The sequence below is a fragment of the Empidonax traillii genome, unplaced genomic scaffold (assembly GCF_003031625.1).
Source record: "Empidonax traillii isolate 1590-97213 ecotype Southwest subspecies unplaced genomic scaffold, ASM303162v1 scaffold74:size2480735, whole genome shotgun sequence".
In the NCBI taxonomy this organism is placed as follows: Eukaryota; Metazoa; Chordata; class Aves; order Passeriformes; family Tyrannidae; genus Empidonax; species Empidonax traillii.
This window is the reverse complement of record NW_020955267.1, coordinates 2,222,762-2,250,006: the sequence shown is the minus strand read 5'-3', so window position 1 is coordinate 2,250,006 and position 27,245 is coordinate 2,222,762. Positions and strand designations below refer to the sequence as shown.

The 27,245-nt window shown below is 40.3% G+C and overlaps 1 protein-coding gene across 8 annotated transcripts in view; it reads right to left on the bottom strand.

Annotated features, from left to right (window-relative positions):
- TTLL5 (tubulin tyrosine ligase like 5) overlaps positions 1 to 27,245 on the bottom strand; it is a 133,822-nt gene that overhangs the window by 29,912 nt on the left and 76,665 nt on the right. For 6 of the 8 annotated variants that reach the window (XR_003570892.1, XM_027880804.1, XM_027880806.1 and 3 more), the window contains one exon: positions 22,339 to 22,493. The exons of 1 other annotated variant lie outside the window; for it this stretch is intronic. Coding sequence is in view for 6 of the 7 variants with exons in the window: in XM_027880804.1 (XP_027736605.1) it covers positions 22,339 to 22,493 (155 nt within the window). In the remaining variant the exon portion in view is untranslated. Of the gene's footprint in view, positions 1 to 21,366; positions 21,480 to 22,338; positions 22,494 to 27,245 lie in introns of those variants that run through there. One more of the 8 variants, XM_027880810.1, reaches the window with a different exon arrangement.

The following is a 27,245-nucleotide window of genomic DNA, read 5'->3' as shown; positions in this document are numbered from 1 at the left end:
CTTAAGAAGCTAAAGACTGAGTGATTATCTCTAAAATGTAAAAGTCAACACAAAATAGAGGAGGTAAAACTGATGTTAATGAAACTCCACTAAAATCGAGCATGCTGATACTCAGACTGGGCTTATGCCACATGTACGACATACAGTGTTTGCAATGTGAGGGCCGCTGCCTAAACGGCAAAACTTTATTAACATTTCCCTGATCTGCATTTCTTTTGTTTTGAGATATCTGGCAAAGGATGAACTGTTATGTAATTACAAAAACTTGAAGACTGATTTAAAAAATGCACCAACGTTCCGTTCCTGCCTTTCTCCAACCTTTGTCTTTATTCAATGAATCTCAAATACCTTCATTTGGTTTCTAACCTGTTTTAACCCACTTTTTCTGTTTTAACCGTATATGATCTATATAGCCCAAAATAAATTCTTTAAGACATAATATTGCCCAGATAAGCTTAGCTTAAATTACCCAGGAAAGCACCATTGAAACTACGTTATTAAATCTTCAGGAAGAACTACATTTAAAATGACCAAATAAAACCACAATAACTTTGGCTAACATATTCTTGTAGCTCAGTCTCGTACACAACTCCCTGCAGTTCCAATACCTTCTCTCCACATGACACAACACAAAAGAACTTATTTTTTTTCTAGATACTATATTGAAAATGCTGTTGCTTACATAAATAGATTTTGCCCTCATGCCTGGCAGAATCCTTCTGGGTTAAATATAATTCTGTTGGCTTCTAGGGGTTTTGCTTCTTTATAGACAGAAATCAACATAAACACATTATGTTGCATTTATGCATTATGTTGCAAAACATAACTTCAACCTTCTATAATATAAACATTCAATAATTGACAATAGAAGGCCGGTGTATTTGCCAGTCTTCAGATCACTTTTGTAAAGAAATGTTTCATCTGCAGTTTTGGGAAGTCCTCACATAACATGTTATCAAATGCTAATATTACATCTAAGGCAAATATTTGTTCTGGTAGTGAACGGGGCTTAGGATCTAAAACTCAGAACACTGCTGCCAGAGACACGCTCCAGCTCTCAGTCTATTTCCCATGTTCACAGGAATGCATCATAGAGCATCTCCTATATTCTGTCTCTGCCCGTCAGATGATCTATCAAAGCATGACAACACCATTGCAGGAGAAATTGGCTCTTCTGCCAACTGGCTCAGCACCATAATGAAGGCTGGAAAAAAGCTGTAGAGGACCTCACATTTTAGCAGATACTAAAGAGCACACATGTTAGGAAGAGTATATAAATACCTCAAATTCAAGTAAAAGCTTTTTCACAATTCACATTACTTTAGGCAAAGCCAAAAATAGCCAAAACCCCACACCTCCAATGGAAATAAGGATTGTAGAGTCAATAATTCAGGATTATTGCTTGAACGCTAACTGACTGATTATTCACTTCTTCACATGTACAGACAACTGAGCTAGGCATAGATGCACACACACGCAAATGGGAAATAGAAATTCCTGCCTGTGCCACCAGAAAAGATTTGGTTTCATTCTGTCAGCCAGGCTGGTTGTGAGCAATCTTCTCACAGCTTGCTCAGGATTATTTTTGAGTTGCTTAGTTTAGAGACCTGGCCAGGATTCAGGCCTTCACTGTGTACAGGAAATCTCAGCTTTTGGCATTATGGCCCATCCTTTGTAAGCAAGATTCTGTCCTTCCAGCAGCTCTTCAGGCTACTCAATGTTTTTGGCAAGAAACCCACTGTGTTCCTTTCTTTCAACACAGTTTTCAGAAAGGCTGGGCCAGCATTCCTTCTTCCTCTTCACTTACAGCAAAACCTCCCTGCTGCAGTTTTTTGCGCCACGAAAGATACAGGTTTGCTTCTGAAACCATTTTCAGGGAGATGTCACCACATCTCCATGCAATTATGACTGGAACCCAGTCAAAAATATTTGAAGAGAATTCCAAGGACTAAAGTTGTAGACAAGACTACAGCCCAGAACACCAGTTACTGAGAATCTCATAGTTGCAAAGAACTATATGACATACAGCAAGTCTGTACTAAAAGAATGACACTGGTAACTAGCAATGATAACCCACACTTCCAGCACTCACCACTCCCAAGGAACTTATTCAAACATCTGACAAAGCAGGGTTTACTATAACACAGGCAACTGCTGGGATGAGTAATACCAGATATTAAAAGATAACAGTAGAGAACAGCACAAAGAAAAATATTTACTAAAGTGAAGCTATGAGAAAATAATCAGGAGAGAGGACAGCAATGCAAGAATAGAAGGGTTTAGAATATAACTTTTACTGCGTAATTTACCTACAAACTGGGTTTAAAGCTTCCAATGGTCCCCCCAAAAATTAAGGATTTTAAAGTCTCATAAATACTACTTATCAGGCTTCCATTTATATTTCGACTGAAGCCTTCTTTCAATGGCACACCTGGGCACTTGTTTGATACCAGCTCCTGTGTGGCAGGCAACAATACCAATTCACGAAGTACACCGTGTTCCCCATATATCACTCACTAAGCAGGCACTTTTGAAGTATTTGAAAAGTGGCTACATCCCATTGAAAGGCAGTGCAAACTAGGTTTAAATTACTTGTGTAAATGAAGCTTCAGCATTCTGGAAGAATATTCCTCTATGTTTAACCCTGTTGTCTGTGAACTGATAGGATCACAGCAGGAATCAGTAGAGCTGCAGGTCTAGCAAACTCAGAAAAGAATTATCTTCCTTTTAAAGAAGGAAACAAGCTGACAATAAAAGTCTTTTGCATCTTTTCCTGTCAAGGCTGGAGCTTAGGATGAACAAGGGCCATTGCTGGTAATAAGGGAAACCAGTGCATTTAGAAATCACTGGTCCCATCTCGCCATAGAATGTCAGACAATCTTGGGCAGCAGTTTTCTTTCCCACAGGGCATTCAGGTGGCATGACAAGTCTAGAAAGCTTTCAGTACAAATCCTCTGTGAGCACCAGCTGCTAGAAAGTAGTTGGCATAGTAACTAATGATTCTGTCTAGTATGGCAGCTCCCAGGATCCTGCTGACTTATGCTCAGGCACTCAGAAAAACACAGAACATTTTCTTTGGCACACCACATGCTTCTTCCATCCCTAACAATAGGCCCTAGACTGGGGTTGGCTATGGAGCAATGATAAACAGAGTGGGATAGAGCCCAGGATGCTGGGGGTCTGGCTGGGATGCAGGACTGTTGGGCCTCCCACAGGGCCACTTGCCTCCAGGCCCTTCTTTGTCTTTCTCCCTCTTTCCCTCCCCTCAGCTTCAAAAGCAATAAATTAAAAATTGAAAAATAGTGCAACAAGTCTTTGAGGATAGCTTGCTCTTGGCCTCTACTGTTATCAGGAGTGTCTGTGAAAGACTGACTTTGGTGTAGTTTAGTTAGCAAAAGTCTGTATTTTAGCACGGGCTGTAGCTCTCACTGCTGGAACATGCAAGCCTCTAAAAGATCCCTGCTTTGTAACATAGCAGGAGCTATGTTACCAACGTAAAGAAAAATGGTTTCCCAAAACACCAGAGTCAAACAAAGCATTTTGAACATTCCTAAAAGAGCTCAGCCTGGGACTTCAAAGATCTGAGGCACAGGGAGCTGTCCAGAACTTGCCATGGTGCAGGTCCACAGAGACAGGGAAGGGGCAGGAGGCAGCTGTCCTGTATAAAATGAGGGTGCCAGCACCTGACCCGCAGTCTGCTTTTGTGCTCTGCAAGAGAAGCCAAGAAAAGCTTTTGAAGTTAATGAGCAGCCTTTTAAGGCTGCATTGGCACTATAAACTTGTGGAACTGCATTCTGGGTTCAAATCCAGTTCAAAGTGACAAGTACAGTCTCCCATGGCAGAAGAGTTGCAGAGATGTAGGAGCGTTTCTGTCCCAGACCATCAATTAAGCTTTCCCTTCTTAGTGATGAGGCATCTTGAAACAGTTTCAGCCCTAGTTTTTCAGCTTCCCACTTTCCCAGCAGCTCAAGCTACTTCTACCTACACCACGAGCTCTTACCATCAGTATCTTTGTGCCATGAGACAACAGAAGATGTACAAGGTCCACGTGAAAAGCCTTGGGAGTGAGTTGGTTTAGGCAAAGAACATGAGAAGTTTTGTGGATTTAACTAAAATTTCCAGATCCATTCACAGGTTAACTGTAATAGCTACCAGAGGCACAATTCAAGCATCCCAGCACATTTTAATATGCATAATATCTAGCAAATGTCAGGAGTCCCCCTCTGCTATTCTTACAATTCCCCCTTTCAGCTGAGAGAATTGATGTTGTTACAAGAATTTTATTCAGAAACAAAGACGTGAGCAAAAGCATCCAACTCATCTCCTTGTGGTGCAGGATTAGCACATATTGCAGTGGCTGTAGGAGTCCATGTGTCACACTCAGCTGCACAACTCCACGGGCAGGTACGCATTCAGTGTCAAGAATTTTTCCTGAGATTGCCAATTAAACTTTTATTTTCTCTGTTTCATCGTCTGACATTCCTCTTATTTCAGGACTAAACCTTCACTACCAGAGCTATGCCTTCCTTTGAGCTCAGCCAGCCTTGGCACACTTAATTCCCTTCTTTTTCCTCCGCTCAGTCCCTTCTGGCCTTGACTGCATATTGCTTTTCTGTGAACTTTTTCCACTTTATTATTCCAGATGTGCATGCACAATAGCTATACAAGGAAAGGCCACTGCCTTCTTGCTCCTTCACTTTATTCTATGAGTACTATCAAAGTCCATGGGCTTCCTTCTTTTCTGGTATATGCTGCTGGATAATTTATTTCCTGCTCCCTGGCTTCTGAAAATAACTTGCTGTTTTCCTGCCATTGAAAAACCTGGGTTTTGGTGCAAAAGTATTTTCTTATAACCAAGGCAACGCAGATCAGGAATTTAGTGCATTTTACATCTTAGGTCTCCATATACAGACAAGGTCGTGAATGTTGTGTCTAACCTTCTAGGTTAGAAATGAGATGCATCAAAATAGCCTTGTGACAGTCTAGCAGGGGAAGGGCAGGGTGAGAAACAATGGAGCACTGAAAAACCCCTGCAGGCAAGGCCTAACCTATCTCTACTATTCCTGGATTTTGCTGGCATTATCAACCTCTTACTTTCAGAAGCACTAAATTTGCCAGTCTCAGCAAATTAAATGAAATATTTACACTTCAGTGGAGCCAATTTTTGTCAGACCCACCGTCTTTGGCACCATGCCAGTTACAAAATACTGTCAGTCTCTGTAATCTGAAAAATACTTGGCAGGCAAACAACATTGTATTTTATTTCTTCTCTTTACACATGGCAGCTTTGAAATTCACTAGCAGAAAGGCTAAATCAAGAAGATAAATAACAGCCAGCTAGCGGCAAACTTCAGTGTCTTTGTCCTGTTGTGGCTCATCAGGTCAATAGAGAAGCAATGAAGGCAACTGAGCACATCTCTGCCAAGTGATCTAAAAATCACGTATCCTTTCTACCCTCAATTAGTGCAAACACAGGGGTGAGCTTTACTGAGTGGAAGGTGGTTTTGACTTCATGTTTCTTGCATGTATTTCCACACCTGCAAGTACAGTCAGAGCCTGCAAAAGTATTTTAACAGAAAGACATATATACGGTAAGACTAAAACAGAGATCTGGTATCATTTTGCTCTCATAAGGAAGTTTTGGGGAAGATTACCTACTTAACTTTGACATGCACACCACACTCTACCCCCAATTTTAAAGTATGACTTAATTAAAACTTTGTTCAAACAAAGCAGGTGGACTCAGTGAATTTACCTCACTGTATTGTCTAGATCCTTTCTGACAGTAAATCATTCAGACATAGAACATGTGTTAAGTGCCATCTTAAATCTGATCACTTGTCCTAGCCCAGGCAGACTTTCTGGGGTGAATATACACACATCACAGAATTCAAAGTAACAGAAACTTAGATGCAGTATTGCATCACTTAGAGATGGGAAAGGTATCCCTCACTGAAGAGGTTCCAGTGTAAAATTCTAGCATGAATCAAGTGGATCAACTTGATGAACATGATTTGTAATTATGTTCTCCTACTTTTCCTCTTTCACTGTAGAAAAGTATATTGAAAACCAAACTGGAACAGACTTAAGCGTTCTATTTATTTCTAGCCATAATGCCTTTTTTAGTGCTTTATGCAAGCAGACTTTGCTTTTTACGGGCGGATAGCAGCAGTAGCATGAGGATGAAAACAGTAAATGGTCACTGCTATCTGTCTAGAATATCCTTATGACTAGGTCTGTAATTAAAATCACTAATCTCTCCTGCAAACCCATATTCCTCACCTCTCCCTAGAGAGGCAGGGGTTAATTCAGGACCACTAAATTAGCCCTGCACCCTGTAATGACTCCTTTGAAAAGCCACTCATGAAGTTTACAGGGAAAGAGTGAGAGCGTAGCTATGTCCCAGCCAACATTTGGTTCCTATTACAGTGAATAAATCTCCCCCTCCTCCTTTTTTCTTTTTTTTTTTTCACCCTTTTTATATTAAAAGTCCATCAAACACATTTTTTTCTCTTTCATATTTTCCATTAAGTTTCCTCCAGCACAAGCCTTCCCACAGTGTGGTGCTCCTTGCTATCTGTGCTCAAGCAGCAGCTGCAAGATACCAATGAATAAGAAAATGGGGAATGAAGAAAATAGCTCAGGCTCCTTCTCCAAGTCCCAAGAGGCAAGTGAAAAGTTACAATTGGGCTAAACTGGTGAAACCTAGAGTACTTGAGAAGAATAAACAAACAAATAAAAAGCCGGGCTGTTGAGTTTTGCAGGGTTAGGATTCATGAGATGAAGGAAAGTACTTAAAGCACTGTCCCTACCCAGAGCTAGATATCCCTGCCACCATCAGCCTCCCAAAATACACACCACAGGGCCCTAAGGACATCCCCAGGGTTGTGCTGTCCAGGTCTCACACCACTGGAGGCCCAAATGAATTTTTTAGTTCTATACGACCATGCAGTAGAGACATCTCATGCACCTAACTCTGAGTGTTTGTTGTCTAAATATTAAATATGAGTACACAGAAAAACCTCTAAAGAACGTGTCAAGCCTCTAGATTACACAAAATTTGCACTGAAATTCATGAAAGCAACCAACTTTGCTTGACATCCGATAGACCTATCACATTCTTATGTGGTAGATGAAGATCTTATGAGAGTCTCTTAGAGAAGACTTGATAAATCTGGCAGCTTAGATGGTCTGTCTACAAGAACAATGCATGCTGAATTTACAGTTCCCTGACACTGTGTCTGTACATTTCAAGCCCCAGAATCATAGCCAGATAACAGAAGTTCAGAAAAGCTCTACAGCTCTACATTTTATAATATATATACCTAAAGGAAAAGCCAGAACCTGTTCAGCACTTCCAGAGAAAGCATATACAAATTGACCTAATCATAGATTGTGGAGTCACCTGAGAGCTAGCTGGACACAGTCAAATTAAGATAAATGTTCCAGGCAAAGGAGGTAGAGTAGCAGCATGACACTGATAAGATTCATCTGCTGCATTACCATTCAATAACACAATTAAAGGTGTATAATATTTAGCTGCTAAAATAAAACAAGACAAAAATACAAAACAAGAACTGAAGGTCACTTCCTTGGGTCCTTGCTGTGAGGCTGTATGCTTGTGGCTAACAGTCTCTTGTTTTTGAGTAATTCCCCAAGCACTGATAAAAGGGCAGAGTAAAGGTCCTCAAGAGACCTCTTCTCTTAAACAACTGAAATTTATCAACCTAGCTCCAATGCAATGAAGCTAAACTAGTTTCCCAGTAAAAAGATAGACTTACACAGCCCCTTAGGCCCGATGGCCCTTACACGCTGACTAAGGAGGTGCCTCTAGCTTTCTTATCTTCCCCATTTTATAAATCAATTCTGTATGTATAGATAGTTTCTGCTTTCCTTGTCCCTCAAGTAGATGTATAAGGTAACAACGTATAACATGAAATAGACTGTAGATGAGTGTGATCTCCCACCTGTTAAACTGGAATTTTTTCCTCCTCAGGTTCCTTTTACGGTTTTGTTATGCTGGAGTTAAGGAAAAAATTCCTTTACTTCCTCCTCCTGTAAAAAGATCCACTCACCTGCTGTGGCTCCCTGAACATTTAACAACGGGTTAGAAAAAGAAGGGAAGAAGTAACTGCGTCTATGTCAGCACATACTTTCTTAAGTCTATAACATGAGTTGTTACCTACTGAAGAAGCTGACCCAGTCACTGTATATGCTGCATAGGCAAGACCATCCTATCATACACATGGCAGGAAATTAAAACAAAAAAAAAGAAAAAAGAAAAAAAGGCTACTTATATAGAGACCACAGACAGATACTACAGAAAAAGCAATATACAGATTTTCAGCTATCCTAAGAGCAGCATGGCACACTGACACCAAAGCAATACCAGGGCTGCGTGCTAGCTGATTTTCTTAAAATCCCTGCAAGCCTCATTGATGGTCACAAAGTATTGTATTTGTAGTTTAAAAAGTAAGCGCTATTTTTCCCTCACTCCACCCAGCTTCCTTAGAGGTAACAGATGATACATTATGGAAGTGCTCATTGTTCTGACCAAGGCAGCACAAACTACTAGCAATGCTTTTCTTAAGCTAAAACTGACAGAAGTTTTTCAGGTCTGTAGTGTTCCTTTTAAGAATCTTCCACAGATACTTTACTTGCAGAAAACTACTCCTCAGAAAAGAACAAATATTTGGTTAATAGTGAAAATTTAGCCCAAAAAATAACTTCAGAACTGAATGGCAGGTTCAATTTTGATTTAGATGTTATAGATTTTTAATACGGAAAGACAAAATATTTTAGAAATTCTGTAGTCAGCACTGGTACAAAAAGGAAAACAAACAGTGCCATCTCCTTCCCAAAACTTCCCATGCGCCTGTCTCCCTCTATTGCTTCCAAAAATGGGTGTGACATACCAGATTTCGATTATAAAGAACTGCAAGAAAAGAGTGGAAAGACTTCTATTTATAAAGCCTTACCTGGAAAAGCTAGTACTGCAGAGCAAGAATCTCCCCATTTTTTGACATTTTGTCCTCCAAGGATTAATACCACAGAAGCGTACTGCCTTGCCAGAAAAGACCATTCCAGCTTGAAATGATTTTGGCCTCCTTGCTGGTCTTTTGTTTTAAGCTATACAGATATAGTTCCCATTGCACTCCTACTATTGGAATCTATCTAACTCTACACCTGAAAACAAAGCTCACATTCCAGCATTTCCAGTAATCCAATGTTTTAATAAGAAAAATCACAGAGGAGTTCATATTATCATAAAGAAATTAAGTATTAGTGAAATAAACTGAGTTACAGCATCTTATTTCTGGCAGAGAAGAGTTAAGTGAATAAAAGGGAAGCTCTCCCAGCTATCTGCCTCCAGGAGATATAGCAGAGTGATGTCTGTTCCTGCTTTAACGGAGACTTTATATGAAACCTTAGTTTAGCCACCACATTTCTCTGTCTCTCTCAATCCCCATCAGAAAAATGATCTAGTCCCTCTAGACTCAGCAAGGAGTTTTGGGACACCACAGATGTAAATCTCTGCCCATTTTATGTGGGCATTAAAGGACGAAAGATTAACATTACTGATTATTTTGGGAGCAGACAAAGCAGAAGAGGTAGGACGCAGCAATTAGAAAGGCAAAAAAACCTGAAGTGAAATAAATTTATTACTCTAATAGGCCCAAGCAAGTGTAAGGTGCCTCACTGACATGTGGCACAAGGCACTCAAAGTAAAAAATATAACAAAACAACATTACTGCTAATGCCTGCACTCTTGGCTTAATTAAATTTATTTTATTTCCTTCTCTCCATTCTGGCAGTGTAAAGAACACACTGCACGAAGGCTGGGGGCACAAGTGCCGAACAGGGCTGAATGCAGCATACCTGGCAGCTGCTAAAACAGAACATCAAAGTCTCTGCTCCCTTTGAACACCCATCAGGCAAGAATTACTCCTCCCCTTCAGCTTCTTTAGGAGCTGCTACACTTAACCACTTTAACACCAAGTGTTCTGCAGGCACTTCCAAGGCAGGTGGTGCAGTGGAAAATTGTGGGAGAGTCCCAAATCACTCAATTGTCTCCTCTTTCCCCAGCAGGCAGCAACACACGTGCTGACAAAGCAGACCCGCTGACGGAACACAATTAAACACAGAGAACAGGAAATTTGTGATTAAACCTCTGAAACTACAGAAAAGGTTCAGGCTTACCTCAGTAAACTGGGTCAAGAAAATCTTTCTCCAGGAAACTGATAAACCTGATGACAGACGAAGTCTGTCATTAGAGGAAGATGAGTAAAAGGATGTTCCCATAATTATATTTTATAGTACTAAGAGATGAGACAGCACACTCTAAAAGGCAGTTCCCAAACTTGTCTAGTATTCGTTAAAAGATCCCTCTCTGTCAGACCTTTTCTGCAGAAGATGTTCAAGTTGCACAAAACTTACTTGGATCACCCAGTGCCTGAAGTCTCTTACATGACATTTCTATCTGCCTACAACTGCAGGCTAGGAGGTAGAGACTATAAGCCCTAGCTTTATTTGCAGCACCTAGAAAAAAGCTTTTAGATTCTCTCCATTTGAACAGGCACCCACATCTGTCACATCTCCTCCTCCAGCATGGACAGAAGAGTCTATGATGCAGTTGTGCCAGCCTGGCTGGTCATCCCAACTGCATACTATATCCATCTTTTCTCCTTGAGGTTTGAGAAGAATATGAATCTAGGGATGGTGCTGTTTCCTTAGGGATTCAACTTTGCTGGACTCATTAATGACTGATTTTGTGCAAGTCTTTCAATTGCTAAGTTTTTTGGACTATATATGGGTGTTGAATATTTCTACTGACTCCGGAAACCAAAAGCCAAGAGTAGGTATCTTCAGAGGAAGTGCAACAGCTTTCACAGGAATTTGTGGTTAAACATGAAAAAAAGTTATGCAATCCTATATTCCAGTCCAACCCAATCCCTTTTTCTAGAGCCAAAGTGGAATTGTTTCCTATGAGTACAGAGAAAATTGTATAATTAGTCAGAAACTCCCAGACTCAGGAACACAGATGGGAACCATGGAATCACTATCTCAGGAATTTCATCAAGTGATTGCATGTAATTCTGAACATGAGCACATCAAAGATGCAGATGCTAAACCCATAAAAGGACAGACTAAAATGTTCCAACTACTTGTGGAATACTGTCCTTTAAAGACTCTCCTCCTAGTACAGATAAGGCACATCAAGAGAGGACAATAACAACAGTGTCCAACGAGAAATCTATATTATAAACTGCTTCTTTATACTTGATGCCTTTCATGTTTCAGTAAGTGTTCTAAATAGAGTAGACTTTTCTCAAAGGCCACAACTGGTACATTTCACAGAAAAACTGATCTGTAGTAGAGAAAATAGAATCCAGCCATGGCCTCCAGAAGGCTCAAGGTGAACATAGTAACATTTGCTAAGAGGTTAATTTTCATGTTATGTACTGTATTTAAGGTCCTTGAGACTAGCTGGAGTATAAGACACTAAGCAAGCTCTCACATGAAAGTAATAGTGTTAGAAAAAGCCTGAAACTAAATGACAAGAGTAGTTGTTTCCTAGTTTTGCTACCAAACAATACACACCATAAACACCACAGTGAGATTTGGACAAACAATATCCAAACAACTATGCATTTTGCAGCAATGATCAGGACAGTTCACAATTGAAGTTACATGATATCAAGAGTTCAGATAATTTCAGAAGGCATGTACAAACAGCAAAATATCCAGCACCACATTTCTTTTCCCTTTCACAGAAATGCTTCTCAGGAACACAGTGTTTACACTCATATTCAGGTTCTGCAATGCTTTAGAGATCGTAATATGGTAACATTTTTTTTTTTATTTAGAAAATATCAATAAAGAAAACCATTGCACTACATGAATCACATTCTATCTCTTGCACCTCAAAACAACCTAGAAATCGGTGCATTAATTTTGTTCTATTTACACAGATAGTAGAGGATACTTTCATATTTAAATCATTTGGGTAAGTATCAGCAGCAGGAAAGTGGAATTTCAGAAACAAATGAAAACATGACTCTGACCTTTGAAAAAAACAAAATCAGTTATGCAAACAATGTCCTGAAGAAAAAAAAAACAAAACAAAAAAACACAAAATATTTAAATGACTAAAAATAGATTGGATCCAAGTTTCTTGAAATATACCAGAATAATCCAATTATTAAAACTGAGTTTTCAAAATTATTTTATTAGTACCTATTACTTTATTTAATACTTTAAAATGTATTATATGTGTTTATTTATATAAACTAAAATTTTAAAAATATTTGTGAAGTTTAATAATAGACAAAATTATTATTCCTCTGAATTTTTCAGTGAAACTAATTGTACATTAAAACATAGCTCCTTCTTGAGGCTTTTCAACTTTGAAGAAAGATAAGCATATTGTCAGTATTCAAAACCAAATTCTATGAAAGGCAGCTTTTCCAAAAAATCTTAATAGACAGCCTTTTTTTGAACAGCTCATAAGGGATAACTAAGCTCCCTTGATTTTTTGGTATGGAATTTTGAAAACAGAAGGCTAGTGGGATCACTGTCAGTAGAAACTAAAATCTTATTCTCTTGGAAAATATTCTGGATATATCATATGAAGTTCTTTATTGGAAAGAGATGTGTTTATCAAGGCACCACATTTTAAGAGCAGCGGAGTCTATGAAGAATCACTTTTGGGGCTGAGAGTTTCAAGAGCCTGTGCTTAGATGTTCCTCATACACCATTTCCTTTATTGATTTCTTCACAAAAGTTGAGATTGTGTTCTCTTTGCCATGTTGACTGCCTGAATTGGAAAGCCTTTCATTGCTGTTCAAATTATCATCCACCAGGAGATATTTCAGAGAAGTCAAAATCTTTAGCATCATGAGACTGTCAAAGAATCTTACACCCAAGAGTCTGGTGGAGCCAAGATCAGAATTTTATTGAACAGAACACTTTCTAACAAGTTATTTCAAGTTTTTTCTAACACCACAGTTTGAGATCTTCTAAGAAACAACCCTGGGAGGTAGAAGTCACTACACTAAGGAGTAACAAAATGAGTAACAAAACTTTAATGAGTAACAAAAAATTCTAATTTTAAATTCAGAATATGAATGTGAAAATTGAAAAGTTTTTCTAAGTACCAGTAGCAAGAAACAAAATTCCTACATTTACTCACTTTTAAGTCTCAGCATCTTCAACTTTTCAAAATGCTAAGAGGTGTCAGCTTATCTTCATTTTACTCATCAGTATCTTTATTCCGGTACCAAAAAAGAAATAGATGGTCCAAGACTCGAGGTTTCCTTCTCCTTTTCACATGGTCTACCAAACATGAAAGTTTTCTGAGCTGAATTTTGAAGAAAACTCATATTTTCAACACCAAAGACAGAAGATTCTATTTTTTTTTCCCTAACAACAAGCAAATAAAGAATTCTTTATGCATACAAAAGGTTTGGACCACTTAAGTCACAGCCCTTTTGCTCCAAAGGATGACTCTTGCCAAGGCTAAGCACCCCTGACAGACAGCGGCCAATAGCATGTGCAGCACTGCCAGATCTTCTTTGACTAATTTTTCAGTTAAATCCCACATGCCAGATAGCAGAAAGATAGAAAGGGTAGTGAAAGACATTTACTGAACCAGATGCAATCTGAAATTCAAGCAAAGAAGTAAAGCAACATAGAATCATATAATGTTCTGAGTTGGAAGAGACCCAGAAGGATCATTGAGTCCAACTCCTGGCCCTGCACAGGATGGCCCCAAGAATCTCTCCATGTGCCGGAGAGTGTTGTCCAAATGCATCTTGAACTCTGGCAGGCTTGGCGCTGTGACCACTTCCCTGAGGAGCCTGTTTCAGTGCCCAACCACCCAGCAGCTGCAACATAAAAAATGTCTTTGATAACGTTCTCTTACTTTGAAACTCCTTTTACTAAAGGTTGTTGTCTCAGTGCCAGTTTTAAGTAGATTTGGATTAGCCAGGCTGGCTTGGCGTCTCCCCACCTGGTTTGCTGTGAACAGTACTTGGATAAGAAATGTTAATAAAAATGCAGTGTGTGCAATAAGAGCATATCTGGAAACTGGCATCATGAAGCACTATTTTTTTTTTCCTCCTTCTCCCCTCCCTTTTTTTTTTTTTTAAAGAAGATATCTTTCAACTATTGTTACAGAATGAAATCCTGATTTCAGTAAAGGGTTCTTGGTATTTCCATCCTGACATTGCATAGCCTAGCTTTAACAGTGCACTTAAAAACCTTCATAATTGGCACTGGTTCTGGACAATCTATTAACAAGCTTTTCTAAGTGACCAAAATGCTTTCTTGCTCATTACCAACCAAAGTTCTCTTACTCAGAGCATTTTGGTTAAACTAGTCAATGGCTGATAGTACCCAGTGTTAGGTAGAGACTCAGAAAGTACTACTAACACAATATACATACACCTATAAGATAGTCAAAAGGATCACCAAGCAAAGCTGTCACCAAATAGAGAAACTGAAATAATCCTGACTTTTTTACATTTTCCCCTCCTCCCTTTTTAAAAGAGGTTTTTGTCAAACACTGAATCCCTGCATGCTCACAAACAGCTGCTGCTTGATAACTGCAGCCCAGAGAAACCCTGGAGAATAAAAGGTTGACATGGAACCAACAGAATGCAATTCAGAAACTCTGGTGTCAGCTACAAAACTTCACCAGCCTGAAAGCTGGGGGAAATCAGGTAAAAGCAGGATCTTCTCAGGAAAGGCCCACTAATACTTTCAGGGATAGGAAAGGGGTTTCTTTGTGCTTTTGCAGGGAATTCCCATTTATATCACAGTATAAAACACCAAAAAGAATGCCATGCTCATCCTGAGCAAGCCAAGCTAAAGCACGACCTCGGGCTGGATGGAAAAAAATGAATGTGCACTGGTGGTGGAAACTCCACCGTACAATGGAAGGTAGCTCCAAAACAAATCCTAGCAGGAAGGAAAACCCTTTGGCCCTTTTTGCTACCTCCTGCTGTGGCATTTGTACTTGGTCGCTGAAACCCTTAACTCAGCTGAGCTTGATTCCAGGCCCTTTGGCTGCTGACTTCAGAGGGTTGTCCAGGAACTGCCCCACATGAGGGCTGCCTTCTGGACAGGCTTTCTGCATGGATCTCGGATCACACTCTACTTCCAGCATCATAATCCTGATTCATTTCTCTTTCTCAGCTGGTCAACACCAATGTCTTCAACACAGCTGTTCAACACCTTTGCTCTCACCAGTAATCAAACTCCCCTTTAACACTACCCTATAGACACCTCCATTTTCTTGAGGTGAAAAGGTACAGGGCAGACCTGCAAACCTCCAAAATATTCACAATAACTTCAACTTCAATACAGTCCTGGAGAGCATGAGGCAAATGAAGGAAGAGCTGCTAACCCCACCTTGTCTTTCATAAGCCTGGCTTACAAAGGGGATTTCCATTTTTATAAAGCAGCATTCTGTATATCTGGTAGGGAGGATACGGAACATGCAGCTCCAAGATTTCGAAGTATGACCCACAGGAATAGCACAGTTCAAAGATGGGCCCATTCAATCCCTCTGTTCTTAAGCCAGATGGACCTGCCCTAAGATCAATGCCAGAAAGGACACTCTTCTGGGAAACTTCCCAATGCCCTTCTCAGCTGCACAATGTGAACTAATTTCAACAGCTATGGCATGGTAGCACAGCTTTTATACCTCACTACCTGCAGGGCCAATCAATGTATAAAACTTGAGATCCTTGTGTGGGGAAGAGTCATAGATAGATAAAAACATTATTTAAAAAAGATTTTAAAAAGAGGAAAAACCAGACATTCGTGGGATTCCCTGACAGCTCTGTGCAGAAGGAAGGGCTGGGCTGGAAAAAACAGGGCCCCAGGTTTCTGCCAAGCTGTCTGAGGCCCGTCCTTTCCAAATAGCTCAAAGAAACAGCCAAGGCTCCCTTGTAACCCTTTCAGAACTTCTCTAGAGAGGGAGGCTGCTGAAGCCAGAGCCACTCCCACAGAGCACCAGACTACAGGGTTCCCTCATTCCTAGAAGGCCATAAGCAGCAGGGTAGATCCCCCCCATGGGAGCTACAGGCACATTAACCCTATGAATACCACTCCGGAAAACAACTGTTTTAATGGGAGATTTAAATAAATGCAGAGGAAAAGCAGGTCTGCTGGTCACTTTGCAACATGAAATACCTAGAACTTACACAGCATATTTCAAAGACATCCAAAATCAGGGATAACAGGGGGAGATTACAAGTCAAGTAGCGCAAGACACTAAAAGATTTCAACTTGTTCTATATTGAATTAGGTTTTAATAGAACAGAAAACAGCAAGTGACTTCCATCACAGCCAACAAAATCCACCCGTGGCAGCTGGAAGCAGGAAAAGGAGAGTTCACTACTAAAGAAATGGAAAAAAAGAAAAAGAAAAAAAAATAACTGAAAAAATGAACTGCCTATACCTGTTGCTCAGTTTGACATTTACTGCAATAATCAAAGAAAAACAAGTGCATATTAATAAAAATGTCAGTCTTTACCACGATCAGAAGCCAACAAGATATTTGTATATATAAGTTGAGTTAGAAAATAAAGATACACTAGTATTACTCACATGAAACTAATGTTTTACTCCTACTTGATGCACTGTTTTCATTTCTTGTCATCTCTATAAAGATAGCCAGACCATTATTAGAGAGCCAGGAAGATTTCCATTTAGAATTTGAAAAGAATAGGACTGTTTAGTTTAGGAGAGACAAACAAGAAGGGAAATGATAGAAAGATAGAGGATAAATAGTGCAGAAAATAAATCAAGCCTTTCTGTTTGCCTTCATGTAATCTTATTACAGGTACAGAGGCTTTCAGCAAATTTGGAAAAAAATGAAAAATGGAAACTTTTGCATAATATGAAATTCACCTGTGGAACTCACTGCTACAGCTCAACAAGACTATATATTTTGCAGAAAGTAGAAATATATGATTAACAACAACATCCACACTAGACTACATACAACAAAGTATTGTGAGAACTACAAGCCAGCTGCTAGCTGTTGGAGGGCAAAATCAAGTTTTCCCCCAGACAGGAAATTTCTTTGCTGCCCATCAGAACATTCTCTGTGCTTCTACTGATGATGATGGTGATAGCTGCTCCGAAGCACAGCATATGACAACCAGAGAGACTAGTAGCCCAGTCTAGGATGGCAAATCATATGTTTACATTAGAATAAGGTCAATTTGGGGAGGCAGCTCTAATGAGAAAACACAAAACTATTATGCAGTATTGGCTTGGCAGAAGGTACAAGACCCCCATCACTCCCATCCGCCTGTCAATATGGGCTGTTTGCTTGGAACAGTAGGAAAGATTCTCATCTCTTCTCTGGAAGGAAGTCATGCAGTCAACATGAAAACTGCCCCTCTCCAATTTTTATTTGCAAAAATCATAATTGTCCAAGGCCAGCAGATACAGGTAATGTAGACGTTGTGGTGCCTGTGCTCAGCCACAGCCCATCCAAGGGAAGCACCAGGCTGCAGCTCTAGCAAAGCCTCCCAGAAGCAGCTGAGCAGAGAGTCTACACTCACACAACTCCACTAGTGCCCTGTTCTGCCCTGCTGCGAGGCCCCAGTTCTCGCCTCCGGCTCACAGCCCCAGCACTGGCTCCTACAGTCTCCCTCCAGGCAGCACAAACCCCCTTTGCCTCTGGAAAGGGTCCTGTGATTAATCTCACTTATTACCTCGGAAAAGTAACAGTGCAGCGGCTGCCAGCCAAGTCCGACTCAACAGTGTCTGGGGAGCTGAGGCTGCAGGGCCGGGCCTCAGACTGTCTGGGCAAGTCACGAGCTTTCTGCCTTTCCTCTCCTGGAGGCTCCAGACAGTCAGAGCCAAGGCCTAGCTGTGGGAAGCAGGGATCCTGCAGGACTGTGCCAATCCATGGCGCTGAGGCTCAGGGCAATTTTCAAGCAGGATGGAGAGCAATTGGCCCTGACATCACAAGTTTCCTTAGTGTGACCAAAATATATATAGAAAAAAAAAATACAAGGTAAGCAATGCATTTCTGAAGTTTAAGTCAGCCAAGTCACTTCCACAAGTCAGCCGGTTAACAAGTTATCACTGGTGACCCTGGAATATGTGTGTGGAAATAAAAAAAAAAAAAAATATAAGAGGTTGTTGGGGTAGGAGAAGGCTGTTACAGGCACAAATATTCACAGTTGCATAAGTAGAGGAAGAACATGCACAAACTACAAACAGAATTAGTTGCAAGAACATACAGCTACCCAGGCAGTAGTTCTATTTTTTGCCTGCCCTCCTCAAACCTCATCTGAGCAGAAGGTAATAGCATAAAACTCTAAATTCAGAGCTCTCAGAAGTGCTGCCTCTCAAGGACCGTAGGCAGAATCAACATGACAGAGCTGCCAAGGCAGTCAGACAGAGGTACCAGAAAAATCACTCAATTAATCCTCTGCCACAAATAAAGAAGTTTAATTACTTTAGGCATTAAGGTAAGAGAAGAGAGAGGAGAACAAGCACTATGGGGAAAAAGGAACAGACATGTGGCTATGCTAGCAGAGGGCTGGACTCGGTGCTCAGGGCTGCTGCTGCTCTGGCACTTCTGTACTGCTTAGCCAGGGAGGTGTTACGGTCAACGCAGTTTGCTCAAACTGAACTGAGGGCTTACTGTGTACCCTCAGTGCTTGCTGCTTTCCTCCAGAAGCATCAGGGCAGCAGAGCCTCCAAGTTCCCTTACACCTAGATGCTGTGCAAACAAATAGGCTCCGAACACTTGGCAAATGCAGCACAGGACAGCAGTCAGGCAGCCTTGCCGTTGCAAGAAACTGCAGGGAGCTCAAAACAAATGATTTGGAAGAGAATAAAAGTCACAATCAACCCAGAACTACAAGGCAACACACATGTAACACAATTAGCCTATGATTGCTGTCTGGGGTCTTTTTGGTAAAACTCAAAGATTCAGTGAAACTAGAGAAGCCAAATACACCACTGCAGAAAACATCTCTTAGAAGACATCTGGGATTCTTCCTCACAAGTCCAAAGGATATATACTTAGTATGACCAGAACAGAACATCTGAAATCTAGAACGTGTAGTACTTGTACCCCTAGCAGTAAATGAAGTAATTCTTGGAGGAGAAATCCCCTGTCTCTTTCAAAAATAAGCGGCATAACAGCTGCAAATTCCAGTGCCAGAAGCTTCTATTAACCTCTGTCCGCTGTTCCCACTACTAGAGGTAATGCAGCAATTTGCCAACAGGTACTTTAAAGTTAGTTTATGTTCTCAATCAACAAGCTTCACTCTGTTAAACAGCTGATTTTTTACCTTTATTATGCATTCAAGAGAATGCTTTATCAAGAGCAGTTCTAGGACGGTCTTGGCTTCAGTGACTGATAGTTTCACTGAATAATGAGGAATCACTTTCATATTTGTAGTCCTTAGATTACATTATTAAAATAGTGGTAAAATAATACATGGCAACCTTAAATACTTCTACTACAAAACATGTAATCACGTTTAGTGCTTTTACAGCACAATGTGAAGGGGTGACAACCCTACCCAAATAATTGAGCGAGAACTCAGTATACTGAGACAGAACTGAAACAGGGCACTGAGACAGGACTAGGATAAGAGAGGGAGAAAACCCATTTGGCATAACTTCAATGATGTACAGAGGGCAACAAAGGCAGGTTTGCAGTAAATGTGGCAGATGCTGACAGCCATGTTACAGAAGTCAAAAGTAAGCCCACATACAACTTGGAATATCTCACCTCTTGTGGAGCTCTGCAGGCTTCTTTGTTTGAGGTGTAGAGAAAGGCTAAGCCATCATCTGAGTGGGAATAGCGCCAATGCTGATAGAAAGTGGCCAAAAAAAAAAATCTCAAAATGCACAGCAGTGCAGATTTATAAAATAACATTTTAACATACCCAGAACTGTCCTCTGTCTCCATTCTACAAACCCAAGGCCTCCTTTGCCTTTTGGCAAGTGGACTACTAATTTGGCACCTCACCTCATACAGCCAAAAGAATTCAACAAAAGGAGTCCTGAGAAACATTTAGATAAGTCAGTACTGGGAGAGTGGGAATTAAAGGGGAGAAAGATTTGTAAACAAGAATAGTCCAAATCCTACAGACTGCAAACATCAACCCAAAATTTTCAAACAAACCTCAGCAGCACCAAAATGGCCTAGATTTACCACAGAGCCATACAAAAACTGTAAGGACTGCATTTCAGAGGCAGATATTTGAACTGGAGCCAAGTGCAAGCCAGATAAGAAACCCATTTACAAAACATTTTTATTCTTGCCGAATTCTGCAAATGATAGACCAGAACCTTAATGGAACAAAACAGAAAGCTTTTCTTCAGTTATCCAGCACTGAGCACAGGCTGACACCCATCAGATGACCCTCTGTGAACTGCTTGCTCCAATGGAACTAATCAAGTAGCAAAAAAGGCATTTACAACACAAGATAGCAATCTCCATATATCATGACCTTGATATTCCTTTTCGAATTCTCTCATAAAAGTTCACAGACCAAGTAATCTAGCACTCCCTCAAGAATCCCTTTTTTTTTTGTCCAGATTTACATAAAACTTTTAACTCACATTATTCTGGCCATTCAATAAAAGCATCCATAAAGATAAAATAATTCAATAAAGAGTCTTAAGACATCTTTCTCTCACTTTCTCTGAGGATAAAAAACAGAGCAACTGAAGTACTGAAAGTATAAATGATTCATAAAAGGTTTGAAGATGGAATCTTTTATCAGTTGTGACTGGAAAATTCTAAAGCATTTTCAGATTGCTGTAGAAAATAAAACAGAAATTTTAACTAAAGGCATTAAACTATGCACACAGTGCTAGATGAGGCACAGCCCTGGAATTCATTCAGAGCAGAGTTTGGGGCATTAAACGGTGGGGTTTGCAGCTATGTCTGTGAGCCCATGAAAAGGTGCAAGCAGAGTCAAAAAAAAAGAAAGGAAGCTCTAGCACAGCCTGCATGTTGCTGATCTCCCAAGTCGTGTAAGAAGAAAATGCAGTTTACACCTATTGGATAGGTTCTTTATTTGGATTAGGTAATAGCTTGCCTGGCTGGGCTCCAAGAGCAGAATCACTACCACCTCTCTCAATAACTTTAAACCCCAGAGGCAAACATTGTCCTGGAACAGAAACAGGCCAGGAATTCATTTCTCACATTCTTCTTCTTTAGGCAGGGTAAAAAGCATTGACTGATGAAACAAGAACAATTTTTCTTGAGCTTTCCAAATCCCATTACAATTCTCCTATTGAAGGAGCCATTTGGGAAAGGATGACCACTTAGGTCACATGCCTTCTGTGCTGTGTTTCTCCCTCTCTCACCTCCCTCCATTTTCCAGTATCATTCAGATGCCAATGACAAGAACCGGTGTTTTCATGTGCACAGTACTTTCCAGTCCTAAACTCATGTACTGGAGAAGCTCTGCTTCATTATTCTGTTTTAAAATACAAAAATGAAAGCTTAAGCAAAGGAATAAATAATATTTACTGGAGTGGCAAAGGAAGAACTCAAATCTCCAGCAGTTCTGGGCTTGTATTCAGCCTAATTACCACAGCAAGCTTGACTTGTTCTTAGTCTACAAGATCCAGACTCCTGGGAGTACATCTTGCTGCTCTTTCAATCCCAGGAAGAACAGTTTTACTGCAGAATCACAGTCCTCTGCCCTGATTCCCATGAGCATATCAGCTATAAATTCCAATGTCCAAAATTAATATAGAGCATAAAGAAGCCATCTGGGAAAGAAAATCTAGTAAACACTGCTCTAACTATGCTGTTCCATCTTTGAACAATCTAAACTTGATTAAAAAAAAGCATGAAGATGAGGACATAGTGGACATTTCTGCAGCATCAGATCTAGGTTTGTGTTCTGCATATATGTCTCAACACCAGCAAACCTGAACTTAAAGATGCAGGGAAATCAAAGACAGACATTTCCCTCTTATTCTTCATGTTCATCCGGGCCCTTATTTCACCATGAACCTAACAGCTCTGGCAACATACTTATTTTCATAGGCTTAGTTTCCAGACCCAAGAAGAACCATTACTAAGCTCTTAGATAGAATCAAGGAATTGTTTATGCTGGAAAATACCTTTAAGATCCTCAAATCCAACCTTAACACTACCAAATCCACCACTAAACCATGTCTCTAAGTGCCACATCTACACATTTATTAAATACTTCCAGGTGACTCCACCATCTCCTGGTGAAGCAAGAAGCCAAACACAAATTACAAAAGAGCTCCTGAGTGCATTGCATTCTTTTTCAAAAAGCTAGAGCAGCAATTTTAACTTACCTGACTGCTGAAGAGACAGATCTTTTGTCAGCTCTATGAGTGTCTGACTGAACAGCCCACAGTGACCCTCTTTTGTTGAGTGGTGACCGGTAGTTCTGTGGGGCAGCTGCATTCCCCTTGCTTATAGCTCCACTTGCCAAGTTCAGGTTTGTTAACTAAAGAGGCAAAAAAAAAAACAGAACAAAAACAAACCCAAACAAACTATCAGAAACAATTAAAAGCCGAGAAAAGAGCAAAAGGTATCACTATGTCAATGGGATAAAGCATGTACTAAGAAAAGGGAAACTGCTAGCAAAGGGAAATCTTCAGATGCAAAAAACCTGTGCTAATTGTATAAAGCAGTGGAAGACATGACACCAACAGCCACTCTGCTTGAGACGAATTCAAATGCCAGCATGAAAATTACAACCCTTCCATTCACAGAAGCACAAAAATCCCGAAGTAAGAAAGCAACATCATGTTCCTGCCATGTGAAAAATTAAATCCACGCGCAATAATCAATTACACTGAGCAGAGAACAGAGGATCTCTCCAGTCATCATGAACTCTGCAACTAAGCCAACCCGTACCCCTCTCTATACATACATACAGGCACAACACAAAAGCATATGTACCTTGGCTATAAAATTCAAAACCAAACTTGACCACACACAAAAGAAACTTCTCACCCAACCACCTGCAAACTGTTCACACAAGGAAACACACTAAAATCATATTAGGTGTATGTTTGCTAGATCAAGCTCTAAAGAAGTTATCTGTGAGTTTTTAACCGTATAATATGTATTTGTTTCTTTCTTTGAGCATTCTTCTTGAGTTACTTATCTTCTTGAAGGACCAAACTGCAAGTAAATGCTATTTGTTGATGTACTGAAGAAAGCCTAAATGCACTACACAATGGATCTACTACAGCAGTGTAATGGTTCACATTTGGGGAAAACAAAAAAAAACAAAGAAGGTCACAAAACACTACAAACGTTGAAAAGCTAACTTTGCAAAGGCCTCCCAGTCAAGCCCTGTCAGAATTAAGTTTATAACTCCTTTAATTACATGATCACGTGTTACCTTCTAGCAGTGAAAACACCCAGTTCTGCACCAAGATTAGGGTGAAACAGCAACCAAAACTTACCTGCGTTGGTCCTCCTCACTTTGGTGGCAACTGGAAGGCATATAGCCAATGAAACATTGGACACAGACAAAAGAGTAACTAGCCCTGCATCTGCCCTAGATCTCAAAGGTGATAGTTTTTAAGTCACTTAAAGGTGTAACTTAAGCATAGCTTAATAATGCTCTTTTACCAGAATTTGTGCACAATTACTTGAACGACTACAAACCAGCTTCATTACAGTAGCTACATTCAAAATGGGCTTGTTCAGGACTACAAACCTCATATCTTCTCACGGAACTCCAGAACATGAACTAACATTGCAACTGAAGTAGGCTGTCACTCCTTTTGTGGTTTAGTAGTACAAGGCACCTAAGCATTTTTTATGTTCAGAAATCTTTAATTCCTACTTCAAGTTCTGGACAAAATTAAATTCTAGTGGTTATACACTAGGCTTTTGCCCACTTCTCCAAAAGCAGCCATCAACTTTCATCTCATCCCTTCTCAGCTCTATCCTTTCTCATTCTTGCTTCTCATCTGCGTGTCATTATTCTCTCCTAGTCACTTCGAGCTTCTGCATTTCAGGTGTCATTCTCCTTCGTTTTCTCAGTACAGTTTCATTCTGACAGACGTGCAGCACTGGCCTCCCTACTAGTTCTGGCCTATGAGACACACCATTTCAGACCTGAAATTTTCCACAGGAGCAGTTACTTGATCTGTTTTTCCACACTTCCGTTCTTAATTCCTCACATATCCTATTATCTAAGTGGTTCCAGTTTTATTCCCCTCCCTAGTCCATTCCTTTTGCCAACTGTTCTTCCATCTGAATGGTTCTCAGTGTCTTCTCACAAACTATGTCCAGGTACAAATTTCACAGCCTCCTTCTCCTAGATGTTCTCCATACCTTGGCAGAATTCCCACCCCTTCAGTATTGAAGTCAGATAGGTCCCCAACCCATCAAGGACCAGGCCACTGAGAACACAGGAGAAAAGGAGTACACTAGGGGTCCAAATACAGAGAAATTCAGTTTAGTATGCTCAGTGGGGAGGGAACCTTCAGGAAGTTTAGAAGGTCTAGCAGGTATTGCTGAGTATATTTCATTTGAAGCTTTTCAAACAATTATTGTGTAATCAAGCTTGGACAAAACTTTAAATTTCAAATTGCTATTTCAAAGCATGGGAGATCCAGAGATTTAAACTAAAAGTTCTGCAGATATTAAAATGCACAAAATTTTTTTTTTAATCCAGCCTTGGTTTTGTCTGGAATAATTCACCTTGCCTGAAGTGTTCTGAACACTGAACAATAAACACAGAAAACATGAATCCAAACAGACGAAGTTTCAGAGCACCACAATTAAAGACAAGATCTTACAGTGGGACATATCAGGCAAGCTTAGAAATGGGCAGTGCTATCCACCTTATATGGAAAACAGCACTAGGTATCATTTTGGTGCCCCCACCTCACCCTTAAATGTTGTTGTGTTCTGCAGAATTAATTTAAAATTTAAAGTTTCTTCATTGCAATAACAGGAAGCTTCAATTTAGGTTTAGTTCTGATTGTGCCAGGCACTATACAAATACCTAACAATGACAGTTGCTGGCCATAAAGAGTTTATTGTCTGAAGAGAAGCAAGAATGGTAATGATGCAAACACAAAGGGCAACATGGTAAATGAAATAGGTTATATATAATTCTTAGCTTGTCAGCAACAGTGATCACAACTTTGCTAACGCATTTTCTCTTCTCATCATTCTGATACTAAGAACCATTTAGTCTGATGAATTACTGCCTAAATCCTGCTCTGTTATTGTGAAATGCTTACATGCTTTCCTCTCTAATGCTGTATCTTGCTTATTTGAAAGCTGTCTCTCTAAGCAGAGCAGGTGAGCAAATACCTTAGCATAGGTAGTAGGGATATTTCACACATTCCAGATAGACAGGTGTTTAAAGTACAGGAGATTAAACACAGGCAAGGGATTCAGAATGAGAGAGAGAACATCAGCAAGGTTTAGATGCAGCCAGTCCAGCCAGATGGGTGTTACTGCTTGTTACCATGCCATGCACTGAGACATTTCAGCTGCTATAATTAGCTTGCCAGGATGTTGCATTGGAGGATTGCTGAGACGCCCCCAACACACCTGTGCTAAGCAGGCGCTTCATTTTTCAGTCTTCCTGTGCACCTGATGGAACTGCATTCTTGCAGAGACAAATACTTAGCAACAAATCAGCTGGTATTTTGGTGTAAAAGAAGGTAATGTATAGCACCTGGACCTAAACAGTCATAAAGAAGAGCTTGTAGCTTCAGAAATAGTAACAATGGAGCAAAAACCAAACAAATTTAAAAAATACCCCCAAACCTTAGAAAGTCAGGCTAACAGGCTCAACAGAGAGTGGTTATTAGTGTGGATCTACAAGAATAAAGTTATTTTTCACACTGAGTTGCAACAAGATGGGTTCAAACTCTCTTGCTTGCTAAGACTCCTGTTCTTCATTAGCAGCAATGGACTTCAGAGTATTTTTCCTGACACTGACAGTATGACAGGAGACCTGTGTGTGCTGCAATGCACACTTCAAGCATCCCTATTTTCAAACATCTCTCTTCACATGAATACATTATTCATGGAGTTTGTAAAAGGCAAGTCAATACACAGCTAACACCTCTCAAGATAGAAAGATTAATAAAATTTTGCCACAATTTTTCAACTGTTCGAAGCCGAAATTTTTAACATCAGAAGCTGAAAGGAACATGCTGACAAAAGAACACCATGGGATAGTAAATACTAAAGAGCTCTCAGGGAAGGAGAAAAGGCCACTTGATGTACTTCTATTTAACATATAATATGAAGAAATGGGGGAGGGGGAAGAACATGTGGGTTGTCACAGCCATATCAATAAATAGAGCCCTGTGTTAGAAACAGCACATACATGCACTGTTATACTTACTTCAAAACAATGCTAATAAGCCAAAAGACAAATAATTGCATAATGCTAAAATACTTTTTGTCCTGGGTTACGCAAAAATTCTGGTATCACCTTTTCTTTCCTTGTTCCTCCAAATATGCCTTTTTGGTGTTTTGCCTTTAAAGAGACTGAACTGCTAGTGATTCACTCACTCAAACATTCGACCACATGCAATGACCACCCAGGTGCTGTAAGAGACTGGACTATCAGTGCTCATGGCTCAATCAGCACTGTGCTTTGATAACAATCTGCAGAGTGGCCACCCAGGCCAGGGGCTGAAGGCGTGCACATCCAACACCTCAGCCTACAAGGTGGGTGTTAAACAAGATAAGGACAGAGGCAAACCCGAAGAGGTGGGGTAGTGTTTCTTTTACCTTACATAGATGACTCAGCTATGATAACTCCACCGAACATTCACACCTAGCCTGAAGGTATTCATCTCTTTTTGATGAGCCATAATGGACTCAGCTGCAAAATCTTAGAAGGTGTCAAAGACTCCCTAGTATACCATGACTCACAGTATTACATCATCCAGTGCAAAATTCCCCGCTCCAGGGGAGGTATTGGAGGCATTCCCACCTGAACCTGAGGGTATATAACAGTTTTGAGGCTTCAACCATCACCTTGACAGATCCAGACTGCAACCACCACTTCAACCAATAACACCGAAATTACAACAACCAAGTCTTGTCATGGATCCAACAGGTGTCTTGTGGGTCTTGCCAGTCACCTGGGGGGTCCACAGTCCTGCCCCGACTGCCTGACCTGGCACTGCAGCCTCACTACAGTGCCACACCAGCATCTGCTGGTATCAAATCCCATTATCCACTATTTCCTGCCAGCACT